This window comes from Zalophus californianus, chromosome X (assembly GCF_009762305.2).
Source record: "Zalophus californianus isolate mZalCal1 chromosome X, mZalCal1.pri.v2, whole genome shotgun sequence".
In the NCBI taxonomy this organism is placed as follows: Eukaryota; Metazoa; Chordata; class Mammalia; order Carnivora; family Otariidae; genus Zalophus; species Zalophus californianus.
Window position 1 is genome coordinate 91,134,399 of NC_045612.1, and position 27,745 is coordinate 91,162,143.

Genomic DNA, 27,745 nt, shown 5'->3' on the forward strand with positions numbered 1-27,745 from the left:
TATTCTCTCTCTCTCTCTCTCTCTGTATCGCTGTGTCTCGAATGAATAAATAAAAAAATCTTTAAAAAAAAGAGGGGTTTGATAAAGACAGATTGAATAAATAAATGGATAAAATAAAGCTGCCTTTATTCGTCACATGGAACAGCTATGGAATACCTCTATGCCTGTTATTTTTTTCTTGATTCAAATCACCAAGTGTGTTTTTTAAAATTAACTTTTAATTGAAAAAGTCATAAATTTGGGGAAACTGTTCAATATGTGAAAAAATTCTTTTGGGAAAAATAAAGAAGTGTCAAGTATGATGAGTGGTATCAGTTTTGTGTGTGGGGGGGAAGATCAAGAAAAACAATCTTCCTTTGAACATCCAGTCGATGATTATTCATCCTTCTAAAAGTATACATTAATTAGAAGCTGTCAGCACAAACTCTTACAATAATTCTTTCTGTGTGAAATTGACCTTAAGTAAGATTAAAACTGACCTAACATGAATTTGTTGAGCTACTAGTGAATGTAGTTTCTACTTGATCAGCGAGACTTGCAAAGTTAATTAAAACTATATTTCTAAATGAATGTCGCATTTCATACTAAAGGAAGCGACTCTTTCTGAATACTGTGAAATCTGAGAATTTGAGAAACTAAGATTTGACAGCAGAGTCTATTATTTTATAGCAAGAACAAAAGAAGTTCAAATATGACCGAAGCAGTTCGGTTTCATTCTGTAGAGAAAGTTATTACTTCCTAGGCTGCCGGTGGTTTTATAGGCATCGTAATATGGGAGTCAAAGACCTTGGGCCTGTTTATAGCTGGGGCTGAGTTCACTACTTCCTTAGGTGTTCTCTGGCAGGGCAGCGACACACAGCGATAATCTTTGAAATGGTGTCAGTTCAATGTCTCAAGTAACCTTCACGCGGAGCCTCTTAAATTGGTTTTCTTTACCCATAAAACAGATGAAGTAACTGAGGTTGTAAGAAGTTAACGACTTTCCCCCAAATTGCCGAGCTAATGAGATTTTCCAGGCTGGGGCATCTGTAGTGCAATTGAGTTAAGGATGCCGATAATGGTGCCGCCTGAGAGGATAATCGGTTGCACTTGGTACCCCATTGAGGGCGGCCGATGGGATATTTAAATGGCGATTTCTTGGGAATAGGTGGAAATTCTTGTTCTGAAACTCAGAAACTAGGCTAAGAACAGAAAGTGACCTCGAGGTAAAATGGGAACCAGGAACTAAAATCATTCAGGTGGGTGTTAGTGACGGAGCATTGCGGCCTTGAAGGCAAGGGATGCTGGGGTAGGAGCGGATCCTATAGCACGATGAAGGTTGAGGGAAGAAAAATTTTAAGAGAGAGTTGCCCATTTGTGTCAGATACTTATTGAGGGCTCCTGTGGATTGAGGAATAAGACCTTTGAAATAAAATGGATATCGGGGTCCTTACCTCTAGCATGGGAGCCCCTCACGCCCAGCATTGAGGCATAGTACTAAGCGATGATTTTATTTTATTTTTATTTTTTTAAAGATTTAATTTATTTATTTGACAAAGAGAGACACAGCTAGAGAGGGAACATAAGCAGGGCGAGTGGGAGAGGGAGAAGCAGGCTTCCCACGGAACAGGGAGCCCGATGCGGGGCTCGATCCCAGGACGCTGGGATCATGACCTGAGCTGAAGGCAGATGCTTAATGACTGAGCCACCCAGGCGCCCCACTAAGCGATGATTTTAGCTCTCTTTCTCACCTAAATAAGGAAGAGCTAATTTTAGAACCATAATGAAGCAAGATGACACATTTTGTTAGAGGATTTGTTTCCTCTCCAAATATGTCCTTTTTTTTTTTTTTTAATGTTCTTAGGACTGCTTTGAATCTTTGCATTGCTAATTTTGTGTAGAAAATAATTTTTCATTATCTTTATGGAGTAACTCACAGATAGAAGAATGTATTTAAAAAGGACTAGATAAAAATCTTAGTTTTCTTATTGCATTAACAATGTTGCTCTTAAAGTACTTTTTATAAAGTTCATAAGGTGCTTAAATTTAGGGCTCAGAGTCTTTTTTCTTTCGTCATCTTTTTACAAACTGAACATTGTCCTGATTTATGCCTTTGATGAGATGTACAGTATGTTGTAAGGAAAAGATATCCTCTCAACGCTTTGAAGATGCTCATAAAATGGTGAAAAAGATGCCAAAACAGATTATTCACTAAAATTAGTCCATATCCAGTGGTTCATGAGCTTGAATTTACATTGTGAAATTGCTTATTGAATTGATTGACTGGGTACTTTTGTAATGGCTAAGGACTGGTCCTTAATTCTAATCCTGCTTTAGAATTGCCTGGGAAGGTTTTTTTTTTCCCCCCTGAGGCTGTCTGCTTAATTGGATACTATTTTGGTGGGGGGGAGAAGGGGATGTGCCATATTGTTATAATTTTTTTAAATAGACTTTATTTTTTAGAGTGGATTTAGGTTCACAGAAGACTTGAATGGAAACTACGGAGAGTTCCCATATTTCCCCTCCCCACCCCCCATATAGGCACAGCCTCCCTCCATATCACCATTTCACACCAGAGTGGTACATTTGTTACAGCTGATGAATCTAACATCGTTATCACCCAAAGTCTGTAGTTTACAATAAGGCTCACTCCTGGTGCTGGGCATTCTGTGGGTTTGGAGAGATGTATAATGATGTCTACCCATCATTATAGAATCACACAGACTATCTTCACTGTCCTAAAAATTCTCTGTGTTTGGCCTACTCATTCCTTACCCACACCAACCCCTGGCAAACACTGGTCATTTTACTGTCTCTATGGCTGTGCCTTTTCCAGAATGCCATATAGTTGGAATCACCATATGTAACCTTTCAGATTGGCTTCTTTCACTTTGTAATATGCATTTTTTTAAAGTGTAAGCTTTATTGAGGTATTATTGACATATAAAATTGTAAAGTAATATGCACTGATATGCTCGATTATTTGATATCAAGCATATAAATTTACATATAAAATTAAATTTTATATGTATTTGTATATAAGTAATTTATATACATATAAAATTTGCATATAAATTACATATAAAATTGTAAAGTAATATGCAATATAGTTTGAGAGCTCATTTCCTTTGAGCACTGAACAGGATTCCACTGTCTGGATATACGACGGGTTGTTTATCTGTTCACCTACTGAAAACATCTTGGTTGTTTCCAAGTCTTGGCAATTATGAATAAAGCTGCTATAAATATCCATGTGCAGGTTTTGTGTGGACGTAGTTTTCAACTCTTTTGGGTAAATACCAAGGAGTGCAATTGCTGGATCATATGGTTAGAGTGTGTTTAGTTTTGCAAGAAACTGCCAAATTGTCTTCCAAAGTGGCTATACTATTTTGCATTTCCACCCACAATGAATGAGAGTTCCTGTTGCTCCATGTCCTCGCCAGTATTTGGTGTTGTCCGTGTTCTGGATTTTGGCCATTCTAATAGGCGTGTAGTGGTAGCTCACTGTCATTTTAATTTTTGCATTTCCCCAGTGACATAGGATGTGGAGCATCTTTTCATACGCTTATTTACCATCTGTGTATCTTCTTGGGTGATTGGATACTATTTTGGAGGGCGGAGAAGGTCTTCGGCCCATTTTTTAATCAGGTTGTTCATTTTCTTATTTTTGAGTTTAAGGCTTCTTTGTATATTTCGGATACCAGTCCTTTATCTGATGAGTCTTTTGCAAATGTTTTCTCCCAGTCTGTGGCTTTTCTTTTCATTCTCTTAATATTGTCTTTTGCAGAACAGAAGTGTTCGTTTTATTGAAGTCCAGCTGATCAGTTGATTATTTAAATGGATTGTGTCTTTGATGTTGTAAGGGAAAGTTTAATTTATTTCAATTAATTTATTTGTATTCCTTGTCTTCTTTTTCTTTTTTTTCCTCCAGCTTTATTGAGATATAATTGACATATAACACTGTATAAATGTAAGGTGTACAATGTGTTGATTTGATGCACATATATTGCAGAAGGATCATCACCATAGCCTTAGCTAACATCTCCAGCAGGCCACATAATTACTCATCTTCTAACTGAAATTTTGTACCTTTTGACCAACATCTCCCCATTTCCCTCACGCTCAGCTCTTGATGACCACCTCTACTTTCTGTTTCTAAGGGTTCAGCTTTTTTAGATTCCATGTGTAAGGGAGATCATATGGTATTTGTCTTTCTCTGTCTGACTTATTCCACTTAACATAATGCCTTCACGGTCCATCCAAGTTGTTGCAAATGGCAGGATTTCCTTCTTTTTTGGGGGCCAAATAATATTCCAGTGTGTGTGTATGTGTGTGTGAGAGAGAGGGAGAGAGAGAGAGAGACATCTTCATCCATTCATCTGTTGATAGACACTTAGGTTGTTTCCATATCTTGGCTATTGTGAATAATGCTACAATGAACAGGGAGTACATATACTTTGTCAATATCCTGTTTTCATTTCTTTTAGATATGTACCCAGGAGTGGAATTGTTGGATCATACGGTGGTTCTAGTTGTAATTTTTTGAGAAACCAAGGAGAGCTTTTTACTTTTTTTTTTTTTTTAAGGTTTTCTTTGTCTATTTGAGAGAGAGAGAGAAAGCATGAGTGGGGAGGAGGGGCAGAGGCAGAGGGAGAAGCAGGCTCCCCACTGAGCAGGGAGCCCCATGCAAGACTCGATTCCAGGACTCCGGGATCATGACCTGAGCCAAAGGCAGATGCTTAACCGACTGAGACACCGAGGCGCAGTAAAGACCCTATTTCTAAATAAGGCTGCCTTCTGAGGTATTAGACATACCGTTTTTGAAGGGGACACAATTCAACCAATAACAAAGCCTGAACTCTCCACACTGGCCAATAAAACTTTATGTGATATACAGCTCCCACTCTCAGCTCTGATACATCTCCTACCATTTGCCCCTCTCCCTCTTTCCAGCCACCTTGGCATTTCTGCTTACCAAGTTCACTCTTAGCATTAAATTCAAACATCACCTCTCCCCACCCCCGAGGGACCGACTCTGGTCACCCTATTTGCTCAGCCCTCTTCTTGGGCTCCTTCAGTTACTCTTCATCTCCTTACTGTTTTGTTTTCCTCCTAGTGCATGTCACACTCTGAAGTCACCTGGTGTACATCCGGTCTCTCTTGCTGTGGCAGATGCTACCAGTTGTCTACCCAACCGCTGTTCATCCTCTTTTATCATGAAGAATCTGACTATGTCCCGTGAGCCATGCTTCCACCTCGGGGCATGGATCATGATGACACCAGGCCAGTCACAGCAACCAAGTTTCCCTTTGCAGAGATCACTGTTGGGGGGAGGGGGTGGGCAATGTGGCCATGCTCTGGTCAACGGGATGCAAGGGGAAGCCCCTGGGGTTTCTGGAAAGATTTTCCTCCTGCCCGAAGAAGCAGGCAAAGAGCAAGCTCGTTTCTCCTTTCCTCTTGATTCCCGAATTTAGAGGTGATTTCTAGAGCTCCGCTGGCTATCTCATGTTCATCTGCCAGAGCACAGAAGCCAACCGTGCTGAGCCTGATGGGAGTGGAGGGAGCTTGAGGTTTTGATGATACCGTGGCCACTGTTCACTGTACCCACCCTAGACCTACCTGCTTCTCGATGAAGGACCATAACTGTCCTTATGTTTTAAGCCACTCAGACTCAAGGTTTTTTTGGTTATTTGCCTTGAAAGGGCTTCACTGACATACTCCTCCACCATTACCATAGAAACTTTGTCTGTTGTATCCTGTGCTGGACCCCCTGGGATGAGAATGCCTGGAAGGTAGAAGGCACTCAAAGAATACTCATTGGATGGACATATGGATGCATGAAAGTGCCTATTTGCTACTTACTTTTGCTCTTCTGCCTCCGTCCTCTCCTTCCTCATACATAGCTCTTTTTTGTCCCGGGCTACCTTTCCATTCTAGTCTCTCCTTTTGGACCTCGTCCAGCCCAGGTCTGAGCCTGGCTTCTCCTCTGCTCACCCTGTCTCCCGGGCTCATCACAGCATAAGATTATGCCCAGCCAAGGGTCTGACTATGTGCTGCTCTACAAACTCACGTTTGTCCTCTGCTTCCCACTCGGTGCCTTCAAACCCAGACCCAGTGGGCTTCTGGACATCCCAGCACCAATCTCATCATACCTTTTGTTTTTTTGGCAACCCAGGGCACATTCTACTTGGCAGTGTTTTCATTAGTGAACATTCTTCTTTTCCCGGTAGTATCCCAAAGGCCTGAAGAACTGAATCCATTTCCTGTTTTGATTTGTTCCCCTCACAACTAGCAGGTAGTAACTATCGAAGCTCTGCTCGGTGAATTTCTGTTGAATGGGGGCAGCATGGCATGGTGGCTAAACCAAGGCCCTTTGAGGACAGGAAAGCCGGGGCTCATATCTGCCATTTGCTTTTGCTGTGCCAACCACAGGGAAGTCACCTAACCTCCCAGGGCTTCAATTTCTTCATTTATAAGAGAGAGTAATAGTATTTACCTGATAGGACTGTTGCGTATCTCTCTAAAAGAGATAATACATACAGAATATTTGGCTCAGAGCCCAGTAAGAGAGTAAACACCCATTAAATAGTTACTATTACTGATAGGCATTTTTGAATGAATGCTATCATATTCATGAGGATGGTAAAGATTAGTATTCTCATAGATAGTTATAAACCACGCCTAGCAGATTATGCTGGTATGTGGGATTTTACACACACACACACACACACACACACACACACACACCCCTATCTTTATCCATGTAGATATGATACCGAATGTTGTGGGTTTTCAGTGGGTGCCTTGATAAGTATTGATATATACATAAGAACTATGGGTCTTGTTAGATGCCCACATAGGAGATTTCTAGCTTTGAAATTTTACAACAGAGACTATAGCATACTGGCAATCCATCTGAAACCATGTGTTTATTTGGGGCAAGTACCTAGGAAGAAGTAAAGGCTGCATTTCCATTTGTATGCTAAGGATGTTGGTTTGCCTAAATTTGGAAAATGTAATGTTCAGGTCTGGACTCCTGGTTGCCAGCCTCAAAAACTGTCTGTCTCTCGCTAATGAAAGCAGAAAGGGATTTATTGGCAGGATCTGGGTGGGTATGGTGATGGGGGGCAGGTCACAGAATCACCAGGAAAGCTGGAGATCGAGCCTCATAAAATGGTGAATACAGACGTAGCCCCTAAAGAGCAGACTGCTGAGGATGCCTTCGTGGACCTTGTGTCCCCGAGACAACCATCGTCAATCACATGGCTGGGCTCTGTTGCTCCCGACATTGGCTGTTGTGTCCTCTGGGCTCTCCATTCCAGTGTGACTGGAGAGAATAAGCTTTGAACGCCTGCATGCCTTGGTCACTGTTCCTGGATGGCACATTGGGTGAGCCAGGCTTGGCTGCACTTGGCTCTCAAACTGCCCAAAAAAGAGAGAGGACATACCTACTCCCCTCAGGTTCAGGGAGGAAACAGGACCTGTCTTGGGATTTCCCCATCCCTTCATGGGGGTTTGGATGCTAGGCGACTCCCCTAAAGAGCCCTGAGAGCCACCAAGAAAAAGAGAGACCACCCGAAAGCAGTACCCGAAATGAAAGGCTCAGAAGTGGTCCCTTGAAAGATTTCCCATCCAGCTAATAGACATCTCCTCCTCTACACAGTGACCTTTCTGCAAAGCATGATGATGTGATGAAAACGGTTGCTGTTGCCAGATACCTAGTGGTAGGCTCAGACACGGGTCTGGGCGGAGGCAAAGGCTTTCTCTTGAAAGGGGCAGCAGATGGTATTCTTCGCCACCCCTGACAGTATAACGGCTGGAGGAAGCAGTGGGGCTCCATCTGGGAGAGAGCCTGTCTTCCGTGGCCAAACAGCCAGTGTGTTTGCAATCTTTATACTTTCTGCGGTGCTCTTGCGGAAGGGCAGATGGTAGAAGGCTGGAAAATTGCAACCAGGAAGAACTGTACCTCTTCACGTTCCCTCGGAACAGACAGAATGGCGCTGAGAACCCAAAGGCAAAAGATCGTGGGGTGGGGTGGTGAACATATGCCGGGGGAGACACACATTATTTATTAAGGGAGATGGAAAGGTGGATGGGCATCAGGCTCTGATATTTGAAAATGTTGGTGGCCAAAGAGTTTATCCTGCCTCCCAATCTGACCCACAGAATTGAGCCAGCAAATGTGTTCATGACTGTTTCCATGGCTCTTAGTCAGCTCCAAGTCATTTCCCCTTTCAGATTATTTCCATTTTAAGGCCCAATTTCCATTTGCTGTTTGATCTTCTGCTTTTAAGACATTCAGCCAATATCACCATCGGCCTCGTGCCAGGTTTTCTTGTGAGGCTTTGAACTTGTCCTTTATCCTTTATCCTTGTAAGTGGATGCTGTTTGTAACTGGCTGGTCCCAGGTAGGCAGGGTTTCACTGGCAGAGCAAAAGAAAAGGCTTCTTCTGAAAAGGTGCAGGTCAAACTGAAAATCGGAAGACACCCCCTCTTGTAAACATCAGTGGCTGTTCGGAGTAAAAGTTTTGTGGCAAAGTAATGATGTGATGATCAATTTATTAATGAATAATAAATGATTTGTTACAGCTGAACATGACAGTTCCGGCATCAACAATTACATGGAGTTCCCGAGAGAAATTTCTTCTTCGGTTTTAGGGTATATTTACTCTTCCGTGAAATGCCTTTTTTTTTTTTTTTAATATTCTCAGTTTAATTCTTCACCAGTGTTAATAAAAAAAAAATTATTCTGGGGCTGGGTCCGTCTGACATAAACTAATTTATAAATGGTTCAGTGGTTCTTTGTGTCCGTCCACCAAAATTGCCCAATGGTTTTCTGCCTCGATTTTCAGCTCTTGAAGGAACTACTTCCCCTTTGTATTTTCACAGCTCATAAGGGCATTATCCGGCTAGCGCGGGTACTTAGCCCCCACCCCCACCCCCCCACAGTGACCTTTGCCATTTCCCTGCAAAATGAGCTGTTTGGAGGCAGGTTGGCCTTACCTGTTAGTTTCACACTCCAAGGAGTCAAGGACTACACTTTCCCATTGTTTCTAAATCCTATCGAGTTTTATTCTAAACGATGCAGACGAAGGCACTTATTAAAGTGCCATTGTGGATTTCATCGCGTCTATACGCTGCTAAAAATCATGTAATGGATGAAAAACTCAGAAAAAAAGCTCTCGCCACCCACACAGGTCGTGATAAAACAGGGCAGCGTTTTGCACTTGCCTCAGCCGCATCGCCTGCGAAGTCGTTCTGATCCCCATCGTTCTCCCCCCTTCCTTAGAATTTCAACTTCATCTCAGGCAGCTGCTGAATCCTGAAACAGAATGCCACTGTCTCTGTATTTCCCAAACTATGTGTCTTCACCGCGGGACTGCGCACCTCAAGGGCATGCTTGCCACAGAATTAAACCCAGAATATTCATGTAGCCTCTTATTACTTCCCAAAAAAGAAAGAAAGAAAGAGAGAGAGAGAGAGAACTTCCTCGCCCTTGCCCTTGTTCCTCTATGTTGTTCCCATCGCAAGATGCTCCGTGGAAAGGAGCCTAGTGGTGGGCAGTGGCTGAGTCCCCGATAAGGAGCGCCTCACATTTCCGTGGCATTCCCATTTGCTAGAGCGCTGCTGCGGCCGCACGCCTGATTGATATATGACTGCAATGGCACTTTTCCATTTGACATTCTCTCTCTCTCTCTCTCTCTCTCTCTCTCTCTCTCTCCCTCTCCCTCTCTCTCTCTCTCTCTCTCTCCCTGTGTCGCTTAAACAACAGTCCTAACTTTTGTGTGTTGCAAATATAAAAGGCAAGCCATGTGACAGAGGGACAGAAGAACAAAAGCATTTGGAAGTAACAGGACCTCTTTCTAGCTCTCAGAAAAGTCTGAGAAGAAAGGAGCCCTGCGTTTCCCCCAAGGTAAGCAGGAAAACAAGCGCTGACGGCTTGCCTAGGAAATTACTTCTTTCCAAACCGAGCATTTCATCCTCCTCTCAGACAAAGAGACAACCTTTAAATACCACTTAAATTTGCATTAATTGAATTTGCATTAATCGGTAGCATGTTAGCATTGTGGGTTTTTTTTTTTTTTTTTTTTTTTTTGAACCGAACGGGTCTTTGAAGTCTGTGACAGAGCAGGGGAGCCTCACCGAGAGGCTGGAAAATCCCTTTGGGTTTGACCGAAAGGGATTTTATTTTCAAACTCTCTGCGTAGTGCGATGTAACTTTGTAATGGCTCTTCTGTTTGACCCGGTGAAAGGAGACTGGGAAGCGGATTTGGACGACATGGATTCCTGAAGACCCAGTATCTTCCCCACCACCCTCATCCCGGTTACAATGGGGGCACTATGAACGCGGGCAAGCCTGCGAGTTTAAAAGCGCACTGTTTACTTTTATTACTACTTCTGTATGCTGCTGATCTCCTGCCAGGGCTCCGCCGGAGTGCTTAGAATGACTTCAAACAATAGGCAACATTTATTTCTAGCTTTCTGTGTCACGCTTTGCAGGAATCCTGTTCCTTTGCACTCTCTTCCCAACGTCCAAGGACTTTGCTTCCATAGATGCAGTCAGGAGCACTGGGGAGAGAGGAGGATGGGTTTACTATAGGATTTTGATTGGGCAAAAAGTCCGAGGAAATGCATGCTGTTTGCCTTGGCCTTATTGCAAAGGGTTATTTTTAGTAGTCAGCTTGTCCCCGCAGCTCCACCGATGCTACACTGTCCAAGTGGTGACGGAGAAAGGATGCTCCGACCCGCGCAGGGACAGGGACCTGTAGGAATGACTCCTACAAACACCTGAGGAATATTCCGGGGGTGGAGGGGGGGGTCTTTCAAGCTCCTGAATGCAAGTTCTCTCTTTAAATGAACAATTGGGCTGTAGGAGGCCTGGGCATAACTCTTTCTTGGGGGACGGGAAGTTTGTGTACAGAATGTTAATGACTCAGAACGCCCTGTAACTGAGGCTCATTGTAATTCACGAGCCCAGATAAACCTGCCTGGATGAGCTGACTCCCTTCTCCGCTGAGATTCAGGTGCAGGAAAGGAAGCTCTTTGGCAAGACAGGAGTCCCACTTTCTGTCCTTTGTGACTGGCATTGGTAGCGGAGATGGATGCTGCGAAATGTCTCTTCATTTCTAATATTAGTGTATTTTTAATGACAAGGAGTTGGCATCGGCCAATTGCTCCAACGCAGAACATTAAATCCCTGGTGCGTTTGAAAACGTAGAGACGCTTTAAATGCAGTGTGGGCTGGGGAGTGTCAACCGAATACGGGGAGGGGGTGCTGCAGAGTTCTTCTCAAGGGTGCCTTTAGACCAAATGCAAATATCTCCCCATTTTCTTCTCACTTGTCTGGCTTCCAAAAGTAAACTTGAGGGTCTTATTGACCAGGTTTCATTGTGGAGTGGGAACGTGGTTTATGGGGGAACTTTGCTCATCTCCTCTAATAACTAGCCTAGCAAGCACTGTCGAGTGAAAATCCAGCTTTTGAACGAGTTAATTTACAACCCTGAGATATTCAGGATTTGAGAAAGCCGGAAAAGATACTATGGATTCTATTGCTATGCAATTTTGCAGTGATTTTTTTTTCTTTAAAAACTTCTGCTGTGAACAAAGCAGTTGGCTGAGTCAAAACAATATTCTGGTACCGTTACTCAGATCATTATACGAGAGTGTCTGAACACAGAACGCCAAGTTTTGCATCATTTGCTTTAAGATGCATTTGGTTCTGGTAAATGGAGGACTGGCGGAGGCCTTCTTGACCAACGGGGTACCAAGCAGCTGACACCCACAGATGGAAATATGCCTGTGGAGTTTTCAATCTTAATTTGAGTACCAATGACACTGTCAAGGGGAAAATAAATCATTTTTCAATACATTTAACAATTTCCAACTCATTTATTTTCCTGGGCCCTTGAAAAATGTGAGTTTCTCAGAAACCTAGCCACTGATGGTGGCCGGCAATTTCTACTGTACTTTAAGGACTCACAATTCAAGCGCTATTATTCCTATTGGTTAATTACTCATTCCATCATCCTTTTAAGAAATGATGCTAGTCCTGCTGTATGCGAAGGTGACCGAGGCATTGTCCCACAGCCTAATTCTCGGTCTGTACGCTGTCTGCAGTCAGGTTTGGGGACTGAAATGGACTTTGCCAATGGCTAAACAGGTCAATGACTTCCCCGTTACAAAGGACCATTTCAAATATCTGCTGACCCCCTGATTTACTTGCAATGATTGTCGCTTATCAATGGGTTTTCTTGCCATTTATGATGAAGGGGCTCCCCTGAGGCCTTTATCACTGGATCTTGGGTACGTGTCACTCACAGCTAATGTGGCCCGGATCTTTCCTGCCTGAGTAGAGGAAGCCTGGAAAAAGGGCAGTTTATCCTTTCTCTGCTCCCTTGAGCACACTTTGGAAAGGACCACGTGCTGTCTCTATCAGGGATGGCTGTGAGTCACCTACTCAGCAGCTGACATCAGGGCCACTCGATGAATCACTGAATTAGAAACATGCACGGAGCAAGATGTTATCACTGGCCCCCACCACTTACTTGAACCGGCCCCAGGATCCAAACCAATGACCTCTGGGGCTGGCCTAAATTCAAGGGGCTCCTGGGAAGAAGTTGCCGGAAGTCATTCCCCAAACCCAGGTCCCCATTGGAGCCACACACAGCGTTGCTTTCAAATAATGCAGTCTTGTGTTTTCTGGCTTGGGTAGGTTACTGGGGCGGGGGGGCGGGGGACAACCCGTGAAGACAGCATCACCAGAGTCCTTGATTCGGTCTTTATCAGCAGATAATCCCCCGTGGTTGGATTAAAATGCCTCTGACTCCCTGGGGTGCCTGACTCACCCTAGCCAGCCTCAGCTTCTTGGCCATCAGCCTTGAAGGCCGACCTCACCTCTTCCCATGAACGTCAGCTCCTGCTACTTTGTCCAGCACGCCGCCCCCCCACTCCACCCAGCCGGGCCAGTAGGGGCAGAAGGGATGGGGAGGCAGGTGGATGGACAGAAAGTCCTAGAGCAGAGGCGGGTAGCTGGGCCAAGTGAGGGTGGGTGAACTCCAGGGCCCATATTGCTGTGGCGGGCCCTGGCTGTGATCAGCTGTCATTTCCTCTTCGTGTATGACACTGGGGAACATATTAACATTTCTCTGGGATGGTATGTTTGGAATCCCTCTGATGCCCCACCTCACCAACTTACCCGGACAATAAAAGCAAGGTTGTAAGCCTTTGAACAGCTGGGAGGCTATATATCTCCCCGCTTTCTTTCGCATAATCTAATTCAGAAAAGAATCTAGCGAGACTGGCAGTGCCATGTCTGGGTACGGGCTCCCTGCAAGTCCTTCCTCCGCCACCTCCTTCCCGCCCGCCCTGGAATCTTCCTGGGTGGCATGTGGCTTTTATTTTCTTTGGCTCTCCACCACTCCCACCCCGCCCCTTTTTCCCTGCGCCTGAGCTCCTTCCATTGTGAGCTCGCTCTTTGCTCTGCCTGTTTTCCAGACAGCCTGGGTCCCGCTCTCCATCCGGGGAGAGCGGCCCGCGAGGTCTCCCCATCTTCATAGTATTCTCAGGATGTCATTCTTGGCAGCGGCTCTGCCGGGCCGAGAGGATTGGGGGGCTTTCTGGAGCCCTGAGCCTGAACCCACTCGCAGAGAGGAGCAACCACATGGCTCGGCTGCCCTGCAGGGCAGGGTTGGGGTGACCGGGGTTGGCAGGGACGAGAGCATACCATCACAGTGACCCGCACATCTCCGGCGCGGGGCTGGGGGGTAGCAGAGCTCTGGGAACGCCTGGGTGCCCTTCGGCCTACATTAAGAGAAATGTGGTGATTCTCTGTTTCAGGGGGAGAGACAAGTGGCTTGCAACAAAGCTCCCTGGATCCTCGGGCCCTGCTCCGCCCCTTTTCTCCGTCCTTCCCACATCCTTCCTTTCCCAAGGAAAAAGAAGGACAGACAGGGTTTTGAATTTGGCTAGCCCAGGCCTGAATGTCTTTTGGAAACCCATTTGGGGCGAGGGAGATGAGAGAAACGGATCCTAGCCAGAGCCGAACTTACAAATGCATGGGGCCGGGGAGCTGGGGGGCACTTTTTCTTCCCTTTTTTTCTTTCTCTCAACAGCAGAGCAGCCGACTGGCTTACAAGTTGCAAATGGAAGGCACTGGACTTCTCGATTAGACCTTCCCATTTAAGAGCCTCGTGTCACCCCCTCTGTGCAGCATCCTTAAAAGATGCTGCTCAAGTCCTTAGGACCAAAAGGTATCAGAGAGCGACCCTACAATGCCGCTTCCTATTCCTTTTCTTTTCCTGGGGGTTTTCATCGTCTTTTCCCAATTAGCTAAAGTTCATTAAAAGACCCAGAAGGAGAAATTTAACACAGCTGAATTAAAATGAGTCTTTTCCTGTTCGCTTGACGGGGTGGAGGGGGGGTGGGGATGGGGAGAGCGGAGAAAGGAAAGAAAGAAAAGAAAGAACCAACTCCCCTCCTCTGCCACTTCTTGGGTTTTAATATGAATTATTCCATACAAGTCCCTGGGCTAGAGGATCTATTTAAAGACGCCTGGCAGCATGAAGGGAGAGGGTAAAAATACAACCACTCTTTTGTCCATCAAAGGTTTTCTTTGGGAGGACATTAAGAGCATTCCGATTTTCCCGTCTGCCCCTGCCAGTGGCACCGTTCCAGCCGGTAGTACCCACTCCTCACCCGTCGGATCAGCAGCCACCAACTTGTGTGCCTGATTCCCGCAGAATGCCAAGGGCGGAGAATCCTTGCGCAACCACTGGTGTGTGCGCAGCGGGGGCGGGAGACGCTGGTATAGAAGGGGGCGCTGGCTCGGCTGTGCAGGTTTGCGTGCTGCACGTTCACACACGCACACATTCGAGGTTTCGAGGGAGACGGTGCCGATGGCGTTCTCCCCGCCGCCAGGGCCCTCACCTCCGCAAAGCTTTCTTCCCGCGGGTCTGGTGACAGTGTGCTTGCGGCCGTGGGCGCTCACTGTCCCCTCCATCAGAGGGTCTCAGAGTCTGACGGGTGAGCCCACACGGCTGCGAGTCACACCCCCTGGACCCATTCTCAATAGTCAGAACGTAACACCCTGCATGGGGTTCATGGTCTGGAACAACTACTTTCTTGTTCCAGGGAGTGCTGACTCAGACAATTCAAAGAATGGGTAACTTCAGTCGACAATATAGCCCCAGTGCTTATAATCAGGAATTCATCCAATCGGGGGTCCTTTTCACCCCCGTGTCAAAATCTGCACTTGAACGTTGACTAGTAGCTTTAAACTTGGTTCTGTAAGATTTGCCGTTGATGTAGGTTTCTCTTTCTTTCTTTCTTTCTTTCTTTCTTTCTTTTTTTTTTCTTTCTTTCTTTCTTTCTTTCTTTCTTTCTTTCTTTCTTTCTTTTTCTTTCTCTCTCTCTCTCTCTCTCTCTCTCTCTCTTTCTTTCTTTCTTTCTTTCTTTCTTTTTCTGTCTCTCTCTCTCTCTCTCTCTCTCTCTCTGTCTTTCTTTCTTTATTTTCTTTCTTTCTTTCTTTCTTTTTTTTCCCTACCAAAAGCTAAGAATTTTTCAGACAGTTTTCTCTCTTCCAAGGCCTGGCTCAATCCCAACTTCTCCTTTTAAGCTGTGGTCCAACCAATTGCAATATCCTTTAAAAATGAAAGGGCAACAGGTTAATACATTCAAGAAAGTTGATGAGCTGTCAGAAAATGCTCAGGGGATGACCTTTCTGCAGTGTCACAAACCAACAATAGCCCTAAACAGGGAGTCCCCTTCCATCCTGCCATCAATAGGGAATATGAATAGGGAGAGAGAGCAGGTCACGGGAGAAGTGACAAAAGAGAAGGAGGAAGGACTATTCTTGATGCTCCAAATCTGCTGCCACAGATTTTTCAAATAGCCCACTTTCAGAAAGGGAAGCTTCCCTTCATTTCACCTGCTCCCTCCCAGGGAGAAGGGTTTGAACTCTGAAGTTGCCTTCTTTACTTGGCCTTAGAAAAGGAGGTCAACTCCTCCAGGGAAGAAAACATCCCCCATCCCCAGCTTGAAGTAAAATGTAGGCATATACATACCTAAAATGGACGTGAAGAATCAAAGTCCAATTTCTTTTTTAAACACGAGGCGATATTTTAGGACTTGATGAGTTTCTGTGATTTTCCCTCCAAACGATGGGAAATTACTCCTTTTCAGGATTTACATTTTTCTTTCAAGGTTTGAAGCCCAAAGGCAGCAGAACGGAATGGTTAAAGGAGAACCAACAAGCCAACGATGTAGCTGTAGTGTGCAGAGTTTAAGCGAAGCAAAAATGCAAACAGGAGACCAACAGCCCAATGTGTTCAGAATTACGGGCAATATAGAAAAGCGTACTTTATTTTAACCTCGCCCCTTTGACATGAGTCTGCATCCACAAGTGTTCCGGATTGCAATGGGATTGAATTCAGTATTCAACTCCTGCCGTTGGGCCGAAAAGACAAATTGAATGGAGGCTGAGTTGGTCCCATTGTTTATGCCCCATTTCTAACTAAGGGCCCTACAGCTGTTAGGTGAGATCACTACCCACCATTCCAAAATGCTGTTGCGGCTGAGGATATTCAAATGCAGCTTTGGAAACACTTTGCTAGACACTTTGAAGAAAAGCCAACATACTCATTTAGCTCCAGGGTAAGAGGAAGCCTGTACCCTGAGGTGACACTGGTCACCTCTCTTCTCCTAAGGCCATTCCAGAGCCAGCAGCTCAGTGGCAGAGCGAGTTTCAAATTGCTTCAGCACCAGGGTCCCCAGAACACCTGGGTACCTTTTCTTTTCCATAAGGAGAGAATACATTCATGCTTTGGGAGGACTGGGTCCCTGGGCTGGGTGGGTATCTCAAAACTCTCCTGCTTCCTTTCCAAAGGTAAGTGGTAGAAGTGTGTCTCACCCCTGATGTGAGACCCCCTTCCTGGGAAGGAGCGGGTGAAATGAAGGGAACCTTCCCTTTCTGAAAGCGGCCTATTTGAAATCAGTGGAAGGGCAGTGGCAGATTTTGAACATAAACATATCCTTCTTCCTTCTCTGTTACTTCTTTTATGGCTCCCGCTCTCCCTGTTTTCATTCCCTGTTGATGGAGGAAGGAAAGGGACCCCTGTTTAGGGCTGTAGTTGGTTCGTGGCACCACAGAAAGACCACCCCGAAGCATTTTCTGACAGCTCATCACCATATCAGTCACAGCTCAGAGTGGAGTGGTAGACTTACAGAAATAATCCAAACCCCCAGAGCAAAAGACTTCAACCGTATCATACTTTTCGGCGCGCGGGTAATCAGGCTTCATCACTTCCAATTTATGCAAGGTTTTGTACTCTAAAAGTCAGTTGGTTTTGTCAACCATTAAGAACTCAGAGTGAGTCTTTCCATAAAAACTACAGAAGCCCGGCACTGGATCCAAGAGCCATAACCAACAGGCAACTCTTTTAGACCCAACTCCCCACCCAGGGCTTCAGGAATGTACCTCCCTTAGCACAAAGGTTCTGTAGATGTTTTACCAAGCAGAGTGCCTTACTCTTGACTGCTAGGACCTTATCCATTCTGCATCTGCAGAGGAGACAACGCTTCTAACCAATCTTCCTCTTCTATCCTGAACCAGAGTGTCGCAGATGGCCCCGCTAGGGGATGAGGGTCCGTGGCTCGAGCTTGGTTTAGGAATAAGGTCACTCATAGGGAAGATGCAGGAGGGTTGAATTCAGCTTATATCACCATCATCAAAAGAAAGAAGTCTACTTCTACCCTGACTGCTCACTATTAGCCTTTGTCCTCTCCCCATTTGGTGAAGACTGGAAAGAAACACTACACATTTTAAGACAGCTCTAAGAGACATAGGGACTGGGTAAATATCCTTGCCAGCCACTCTTTATTATCAACAGCATATTCTTAATTTATAACTATATTTGGTACATTCAGGCACTGAGTCAATTGGTTATTAAAGGCTCTTTTTATTTCAGGCCACCAATATGGCCTCATCGAAAGGGCAAATTGTTATGGCTTGACCTTCGGTTTTGCTTCAGGCACCACATTATGACTTGTTTGGACTTTTCTGCAGTCATTAACTTCCTGAGTAAGAAAGGAACCCTTTCTGTAGTGTTGCTTTGGGGAAAACAAAGCCCCAAAGCAGGTGTTGCCCTCTGAGAAGGTAAGATAGAGTTAGAGAGTGTTAAAAATGGGGAGAACCACACAAGCATCCAGACCAATCCGTTCCAATTTTGTAGACGGGAAAACAGAGTCCCAGAGAAGGCAAGGGCCTTGCTCAAGATGACACAGCCAATGATGGGAAGGGTAGGGCTCAGAGCTTGGGGCTCCTCAGATGGGCCATCCTTCCAGTAGAGCAGACAACAATAAAATGCTCTTCAGGTTTCAGAATGCAGTGGAATAATTATCTAGTATTTCTGACCAATGAGTGCAAAACACTGGGGCACACAACACTTAGCAATGGCTGGACATGGGTTTGGGGAAGAAGAGGTCAAAGCTGTAGGTAAGGGGGAGTTTGAATAACAACGAGAGCTTCCTCTGGATGTCCCGAAAATCAGGATTTGAAGTTTCAGTCAAGTCTCAAGGTCAAGTCCTTCCACACCAGTCCCTCCCGAGACAGTAAAACTATTTAATCCAAGGACACACACACACACACACACACACACACACACACACACACACACACACAGAAGGAGCCATTGACAGTGGGCTCATTCTCAGAAATTACTTCTGTTCCCAGTTCTTCTTTTTTGCACCTTTGTTTACTCCGGGGTTGTGATTTATTGCTTCGCTCCCGGGCTATATTTCTCCAGCCCTCTTGCTTCCCCCCATCGCTTCTCTTCCTCCATCACCGCCACTGTTGAGTTTGGCCATGCTTGGCTAGTAAAGCAGTCTGGGGGGAGCACAGAGTCCTGGCCCAGACTGGAGGACTACTGTTGAATTGCAAAGATGTCGCCCTCTCTCTGCTAAGGCGGTGCTGCGGGGGCAGGCACGGCCACCTGTGATTTGGAGAATTGACACTGTGAGCTGACAGGGGCAGGAGCCGTTAGCCTTGTGACCTTGTGGTGGCCCCGCCTTGGTACCGCTGCCTCCGGGTCAGCCCAGGCTTGGCTACTGCACTGTTACTGTTGTGCGGCCAGAGAGGAATAATATCAAAAACCATTCGTTGAGCGCATGGGATGCTTCATAAAATCCAACATGCTGTTTACAGTTTATAAATTAAGTGCCTTGGGAAGAGGCATCTGACTTATTCTCCAAGGCATCTAGTTGACTAGATCCAACTGGAATTCTCTGAGTTCCTGAGAAGGGGCTACTTAGCACTTCACACTCTCTGATTAGACCTAGAATTCTTTCTTTCCTAAGCCTCATATGAAGCGTTATCTAGTGGCAAGCCTTCTTCCACACTTAAATCTTTGGACTTTTATTTTTGGCAATTCCTTGGAGAGGGGCTCTCTGCTCTGCCATCTTTACCTGACTCATGCTTGAAAGGATTGTCTGAAATGAGAGTAAATATCAAATCACTCTTGTCTGTGACGCTGACGCCATTCCAAAGTCATGATATTTTATCTGCTTAACTCAATCTCCTTAGAAAGGATGCAGGGCCTGTTGGATATGAATTAGATGCTAAGGGAGTTTATCCTTGGATCCCAAAAATCACCCAGGAAACAACAGGCCAAGACTCTTTGCTTGTAGTTGCTGTGAGCTGGAAGAAGGCACTAGAACAGGACCTATTCCCCACCCCCCCGACCCTTAACTGTTATCTGCTAGAGCAGAAGGAGACACATAGTAAGTGCTTAATGAATATGCGTTAAATAAATATTTGTAGAAAGAAGCTACAGGAGGCTTTACTTGCATATATTAGTACTGAAAACAGCCCAGGGTGGGATACAGATACCGCAGTACTGCCCTCCCTTGCCTGGCAAGCGGGGCAAGAATAAGGCCATTCTTGGCACATGCCCCTTGTCTTAGCCTGTTGCCGGAATAACTTGCGTGAAACCAGCACTTTACCCTCTGCCAGGCAGAAGGTCAGCCCAGGAGTGAGCTGCTCTGTGGACACAACACCATCTCTCACCCAGGAGGCTGGGCCCACTGTAAGCTCTGCTATATTATTTCCCTGAGGATGACAGGTGGGGAAATCTGGGCACCAGTTGTTCTTTTCCACTGGTATCGTTTGGAGGGTAGCTCCAAAGTCGGGCACGCTGGCCTACGTGCCTCTCCTGCCGGCAGAGGCTCCACATCGGAGCTATGAGAATGTGGGCTCTGTACATCCGCCAAGTCCATGTCTCAGAGACTGTACCCGGAGCACGGAGCAGCCCCGGAGCCCCGAGTTCAGCAAGCGAGTGGCTTTCTCAGTCAATCCATCACTGGCTGGGCCGAGGTTCTAAGTCTTGATGGGCAGTGCTTGCTTTTGTGCTCCGTGGCTTTAAAAAAAAAAAAAAAAATTGAAAGCAAATGGGAATTAATTTAATTTTGAGGAGCATGACCGCTGTCGATACCCAGAGGTGGCCATAAATCAGGGATCTCAAGCGATGTGAATTTCCTTCATTTTGATTTTCCTCTTTGTGAGGGCTTCCTCTTTGTGAGGGCTTCCCTCGGCATCGTGCCCTTCTCATCCAGGCATACCCCACCAGCACCATGTTCAGACAACCTGACTTCACGCCACTCATTTTTTAAGCATTATGCTTATTTCTTCATTCGATTTGAACACTTAGGGCAAAAATCCCAATGTTAAGTTGCAAGAATCTTACCTTTATGTTTTGAGAGTTCTGTGAGTTCCGTGGCCTATCTATATTGTTGCTTGAATTCTTATTTCAGGGTATAATATAAAAACTGAACAAAAAGTACCATGCTTTGTGAGTGTGTCCACCTGAAAAATGTATTTCTTATTAGCAGTCAAGCAACATTTTCTCGGTCATTCTTTTATACTTGATCTTTATTACTACTTCTGGGTTCAGCTTATCATCTTTAAAGAGAAAATCAGATAATAAAGTTACATTTTGTGTGACATTAACTGTCTCTTTATCATTATACGCTTCACAATATTTGCCTGCAAAATTTTATTCACCTTTCAGGAAAGAAAGAAAAAAAAAAAAAAATTCAACTGTGCTTGCAATTCAGGATGTCACTACTAGGTGGCAGTAGTGCCTAAGAATTGAATGATACACCAGAAAGACTATCTTGAGAAAAGAGACTGGTGTGTCTTCCAATATTTATAAGAAATAAAAATATAATACTACTACAATACTCAAACTGGCACATTCAACATCCATTCACTTAATTACTATTTTTAAGCCAGGTTTTGAAAAGAGAAAGTATAATTTTTTTAAATGAAGTTTTGGATAGGTGATATGTTCTCAAGTTCAGAAATTTATGAATAAAAATGTATATATACAGGGAAAAGTCTTCTTTATATAGTTGCATAGTATTCCATTGTATAAATATTGTATAATAGACCCAACCAGTCCCCTAGTGCTGGATATTTTGTGCGGTTTCCAATTTTATGCTGTGACAACCAATGCCGAAGTGAATAACCATATGCCTGTGTGATCCCACCTGTAGGATAATTCTCAGAAATGGACTAGCTGGGTCTAAACATTCACAAATACAGGGTCTTGTTATTGACTGTTGTTGCTTATTTTTGCCATCAAGCTATATGTTTTTCTTTCATTTGCTTCTTTCATTTAACCATACCTCCTGGCCATGGCTCTGAAGAGAAGTTGCTAGCAGTGGGGAGGGAGGGAGGGCCAGGACCGGAATGTCTACTTTTCCCTTCATCCCTTTGCCATTGACTCCTGAGGGAAATATCGATAGACTGGAGTGGTGAAAGAAGAAATCTAATAAATTCCTTTTCTGAGACTAATTAAGGCTTCAAAGAGTCAGATAACCACTTGGGATAATACAGTCATATTGAAACTCAGGAAACGGTCAGTAATACTGCAGCCTCTGAATCCAAGAAAACCCTGGCTCTTTGAATTGAAATCTTGGTGAGTTTTGGTGTGATGTGCAGCTGAAAAGAAAACAAAAAATGCTCTTTGGCATCCCTTGCCAATTTGGAGCTTTACCTCAGGTTTGATCAATTTCAGTGAGATGTTGCAATTAGCATGCTCCCGAGGGAAAGTGGCACAAAGTTGTATGAAAATAGGGTCTTAACTTCAGGATTATCTCCTGCATATGGTGATGGTGGTGACTGGATCCATAAGTATCCAGGTGGTGCCATTTTAGAGCAAGAGGGGATTACAGAAGCCATCTTTTCCAATTCTCCTATTCCTGCAGATGAGGAAACTGGGGCCAGACCAGTTTAAATGCCCTGTGCAAGGTCCCCCAGTTACTCAAGGGCAGGGCTTGAGCCCAGGTGGGTCTCTTCATTACTGGTCCCTGCCCTTCCTGCAATTTGTAGGATTTCTCTGACACATACGTGCTGAGTTTTTGCCATTGCCAGGGATGCTCTTGTCTGAAATGGCCCTTTGTCACACACCTTTTTCAGCCTGGGATCCCCTACCCCACACTCACAAGACAGCTAACAGGTTAAGTAGGTCTGGGGCCATTCATCTAGAGCCAAACTAATTGACTTATATGGACTTGAACTTTTTTTTTTTTAAGATTTTATTTATTTGAGAGAGAGCGGGGGTGGGGTGGGGTGGGGTGGGGTGTGCAGAGGGAGAGGGACAGGCAAACTCCCCGCTGAGCAGGGAGCCCCACGCAGGGCTTGATCCCAGGACCCTAGGATCATGACCCGAGCCGAAGTTAGACGCTTAATTGACTGAGTCACCTGGGTGCCCCTGGACTTGAACTTCTAATCTTCATCTTATCAATACTTTGCTCTGTTTATTTGGACTGTCCATGAGTAGGAAGTTTAAAAAAAATGTACAATGAATAAAATAATCAAACTCTTATCTGAAATACCTTTGAAAGTTTTTCTGAAGCTTTAATTATCATGTTCCTTTTGTTTGGGATGTAATGACAGGTCTCCCCAATTGTCATAAAAATTGGAAAATATTTTTGACACTGTGTCTTCTGGTGTGATAAAAAGCACCCATGTTGGCCATGCTTAGGAGGGTTGGCGAGGTGATCCGGGGAGCTCTCTGCTTTGTCCAAGATGCATATGGCTAAAAGAACAAAGCAAATTTCAAGAAAAACGATATGTCCCGATCCCATTTTAATGGTAAGTCTTTGTTCCGACGACCACTTCCTTTTTCAAATTATACCCTGTGCTCAGGCTACCGAGGCTCTGCAGAAATGTGTGACTCTTTGGCGAATAGGCATGTGTTGCTTTAACCACACTGGAGGCCAGTGAGCATAATGTGTATTTCAGATGCAGTTTGTCATTGATGCTGGGTGGCATGGGGCTTAAACCAAAAACAGGATGAGCCTAGAGCAAGGATGAGCCCTAGTGGAAAACTAGGTGGGTGGGTGGGTATGGCCTTGGAAAATGTACTTCTTTCCCGGGGGGCGTGGCCTGTGTTCATTAGCGCTGACCTGCCTCTTTTCTAGCCCTGTGAGCTGACACTGGCACCAGAGATCACTGAGGAACCGAATAGACCCTCCCGCCCCCACCCAATTCAGCTGTGCTGTGGCCAGAACCACATGTCTAATCTTTACCATGAGTTCCAACTATTCTTGCTCCTCGAAACATGGACTCTGGCAATTAAAGTCAACATGTGCCTCCATTACACCACTGTGCCCACAGTGGTTTATGTAGCATAAGCTATGGGGAGGGAGCGGGAGCAGGAGAATGGATGACGGCCTATGCTAATGGCACTCTAGAAACCAATAGTCGTCACTCAAAATGTCACGGAAAAAAATCTACTCGATACCTCCTGGGTTCCATTCGTTTTTCTGGGTAAATGTTTCTGGGGAAAATAATTTCTGTTTTCATTCCAGCTGGGCAGCAGATACTGTGATGATGGATTGCAAGTGGAAAGAGTAAGACAAAACTCGGGCCTACAAAGGACAATGACAACCAGAAAGCTTCAGCCAGATCCTGCCCTTTGCTTGAAAGGAACTGGATCCTAGGAGGCGAAGGCATTTCCCATTTCTAGTCCTCTGCCTCCCTCTGCTGTTCCTTCTCAGAAGCTTTCCTTACAACAATGAGAAATCATGTACTAGCTGCATCCTTTTCTATGCTCTCCCTGCTGGCGCTAATGGGAGACACGGACAGTAAAACGGACAGCTCCTTCATGATGGACTCGGACCCTCTGCGCTGCATGAGACACCACTATGTCGATTCTATAAGTCACCCATTGTACAAGTGTAGCTCAAAGGTAAGATCCAGATCTCTGTGAAGGTAGCATTACTTCCCAGAGACAGCGGAGAAGCCCGTATTCCTTTGTCAGGGCATGGAGAACTATCACTGAAGCCCAGACCTGAGCTCTAGGGCTGGCCCACGGGGCTTGCGGGAGAATCGTGCTTTTAGGGTCTCCCAGCATGCTTTGAACTTTTGTCAGTAAAGCTGCCTGACTGACCACGTACATACCCAGACAGCTTCTCTCTTTTCAGGCTGCTCGAAGTCAATAGGAAAGGCTGGAAGGTTCTCACCATAAAATTGTTGCTCCACACAAGGTGAGAGAGGGGTGTTTCGTCCCTGGCTGTCTAATTTATGAGCAGTAGTGTTCTTTATCAAGAAAGAAAAGTGGAGTCTACAGGTTCTCGTGACTCCTTCTACCTCCACCAGCAATAAAGAGGAAGCGGCTGCCAGAAATACGATTGAGCAGTAAAACGTACTTCTTGCGGGTGGGGGGGAGGTGCTCTCCAAAGAGACTCCTGTTGGAATAGTTGCTCGCTGACCTTGTGGTCCAAGCCTTTCTCCACCTGCCGTGCTTACGTTAAAATGATTTCAAAAGATACATGGCAATTGGATCATTTCTCATTTTTACATGGATTATCCAAATCATTCTTGTTTGGAGTAGGTTGTATATTTTTTTGTGCAGGCAACCTATGCGAGGGATGTCTCAGTGTTGGGACGAGGTCTTGCAAAGGAATACCATGCTTCAAAGGCCACCGAGAGTGGCCGGCCACCTGGACCACCCAGAAGGAAGGCACAGAGTAGAACACACTCAGAATGAGAATCTCACGACCGTCACTGCCCCCCAAACAGTCACATGAATGAAATTTGCCCACATTTGGTAAATAAGAAAGAATGTGTTTAGCCCAGCCTCAGAGATTTTCACTCTAGTCCTGAGACCAAAACCACTTAAGCGTTCTCAGATGGCAAGTATTTTTTAAATTACCGGTATAATTAAGAAGTTTTTGTAATATCAACCACTAGAATTAAGACCATATAAGTTAATGTCTCTACCCTCCATTTACAAACATGATAACTTCTGTCTGCCTTTAAAATTTCCATCGCTTCTCTGATTACAACTCAATGATAATGGCTTGTTTTAGTTTGGGGGAATCAGAATTTGAGTTAAATCATTTTAACCATTATATTAATAAGATCTAGGACTGTGGGAAAAAATAGAGACTTTCCACTTAAAAACTTTCTGGCTCTTATTTGTGCTTGTAGAACTAAAAAAAGGAGTAAATAGATAAACTTAAATTTTTGTAAGGCTGCAATCCCTTCTTAGGCAAAAAAAGACGGGATATGTTTTTACAACTGTGATTGCTCAGAAATTGTGGGCCTGAGCAATTATTAGCTTCTCCTCCCTTCCCCCCTACAGATAGCACTAGTATTTGGTGGTCCTTAGTCCATGGATGATTTCTCCCTCTATAGAGCTGTTCTCCATAATCATGATTCTTTTAACGAAAGCAGGGGTTATTAAAATTATTTCAAAGAGAATGTCAGTGTGATGATAGAAAGGAACGGAGAAATAGGAGCATCTCTAAAAACTAAAAAGCAATCCAGAAGGATTTGATGAAATGATGGAAGAACACCTTAGCAATGATCACACTAGTTAAGAGAAGGTCAGAGAAGAGATGTCATTAACTCGAGCCCAACAAACTCACGGTGCTTGAGCATGACTCCTAGAAACAGACTTTAGTCTACCTTTGCTCACATCCGTTCCTTCCAGAATGCCATGGTAAATGGCACAAAATTGTGATAGTAGCAGAAATGTTTGTAATTTCATGGGAACAATCTGTTTTCAAACATCCCAAATGATCTCAAATATAGCAATAGTTTTATGTAAATGGTGCTTGCAATTATAAATCTTTCTTTCTTGGCCTTAAAATATGCCTGGCAGAATCTCAACTACTCAGACCTTTTCTGGATTAGATTTTCTCTGTGTATCCAAGAACAAAAACTGTTTTTCATTTTTAAATAATCTATGATTCTTGACTCTCACTGACTCGGGCTGGTCTTCTTTCTAATGGGTCTCATTAATGAAATTGTTCTTTACAGACTTGAGATAAAAACATTTAACCTGTGTCTAGAAAACGGCCAACGAGGGTTTTTACAATGAGGAGACTAGGCTCGATCTTTCCTCTCTGCAAAAATTTCCCTTCGCATGATGTTCAAAGGCTGTTGTTTACTAGACACATGCCTATACCACTTGCCTGTCTGTGGTTGACACTTCCCGACTTACATTTATCCAGTGTCTGGCCTTGGGAAGACAGGTGTCCGGGAGAGTGTGACCCAGGCTCAGGGGAGGGAGGGCATCTGCTTGAACACCTAATATGTGTCAGGCGTCTCATAATATATGATCTAATCACTGCCAACAAACCTGTGTTGGAAGGCATTACCAATCCCATTTTGCCGGTAGGGAAAACTAAAACACTAAATAGTATTCAGTAGATTGCTCCAGGAGTGGCAGTGTCTGCCTCAGATCATTTCTCTTTCAACTACTTGGATCTTCATATCAGAGAAATGCAGGTAGAATGCAGAAGCCACTATTTGGAAGTCCAGGCTCAACTTCGGGTCCGCTAGAAATAATGATTTATACTCAGTGATCTTTCTAGAAGATAGGAACCATTGTGAAAGTTCTCAGGGAGCCTGCCATGAGACTGTCTGCTCCCCCCTAGCCCTGAGCTCCAGGGACCTGTCACCCATCGCTTAACAATTCAGGGAAGGGCTGAGACAGAGTCAGGCAGAAAAGATGGGCTACAGCCGTCCACCAAGGAGGTCATGTGACTGCAGATTACGATGTGCCTGGAAGTTTTCAGTGGTGACACCTCCTAGGACTGGGTACAAAAATCCCAGGAGTGGCAGGTTCATTGACAATCTTCCCTGAAACTCTGAGTAGTAAAGGGAGGGCCCAGTAGTTAATGGTGTTAGAGCAAACAGGCAAAAGGCCAGTGGTTAGTGAAAATGAGCCATCTGGAGAACCTTTAAGGCAACTGAGGCATCCCGGACTTTGAAGTGAGAGACACCTGGCTTCATATCCCAGCTTTGCGGTGTGCCCAATGGGTGACTTCAGGAGAAGTAAAATAAGTCTTTGGTGCCTCCACTTATTCCCATGTAAAATGGGGCAAACGTTGTCTATCTAAAGGCGGAGGTATGGGTATTGGTGATGATATCTGTAAAGCCTTCAGCATGGTATCTGGCATATACTAGACATTCATAAGTGATATTATGATCTTGATGATGAAGCTATAAACTGGACAGGTGTTTAGACTCACTTTCTATTTCAGTCACCGTTGAGACCTCAATAACCGTTGGGATCTCGTAGAGCCTGAAAGGATTAGGAGAATGAACCTCATCGGGGTTCTTGCTAAACACAGAGATCTGGCAGGGGTGGGGGGAGCGTGCAGAAGAGCAAAGTGAATGTAAGCCATCATGCTGGGTGTTAAGAGTGGGGAGAGAACAGTAGAAGAGAAATAGATCCTGCTGTCTGACCTCCCT

General features: G+C 44.8%; 1 protein-coding gene across 3 annotated transcripts in view; it reads left to right on the top strand.

The window, feature by feature from the left end:
* The first annotated feature begins 9,695 nt into the window (after nucleotides 1-9,695).
* LOC113930803 (norrin cystine knot growth factor NDP) overlaps nucleotides 9,696-27,745 on the top strand; it is a 30,802-nt gene continuing 12,752 nt past the window's right edge. For all 3 annotated transcript variants that reach the window (XM_027608322.2, XM_027608323.2, XM_027608324.2), the window contains exons 1-2: nucleotides 9,696-9,892; nucleotides 23,848-24,227. In XM_027608322.2, coding sequence (XP_027464123.1) covers nucleotides 24,054-24,227 — 174 coding nt within the window. In that variant the 5' untranslated portion in view covers nucleotides 9,696-9,892; nucleotides 23,848-24,053. The remainder of the gene's footprint in view (nucleotides 9,893-23,847; nucleotides 24,228-27,745) is intronic.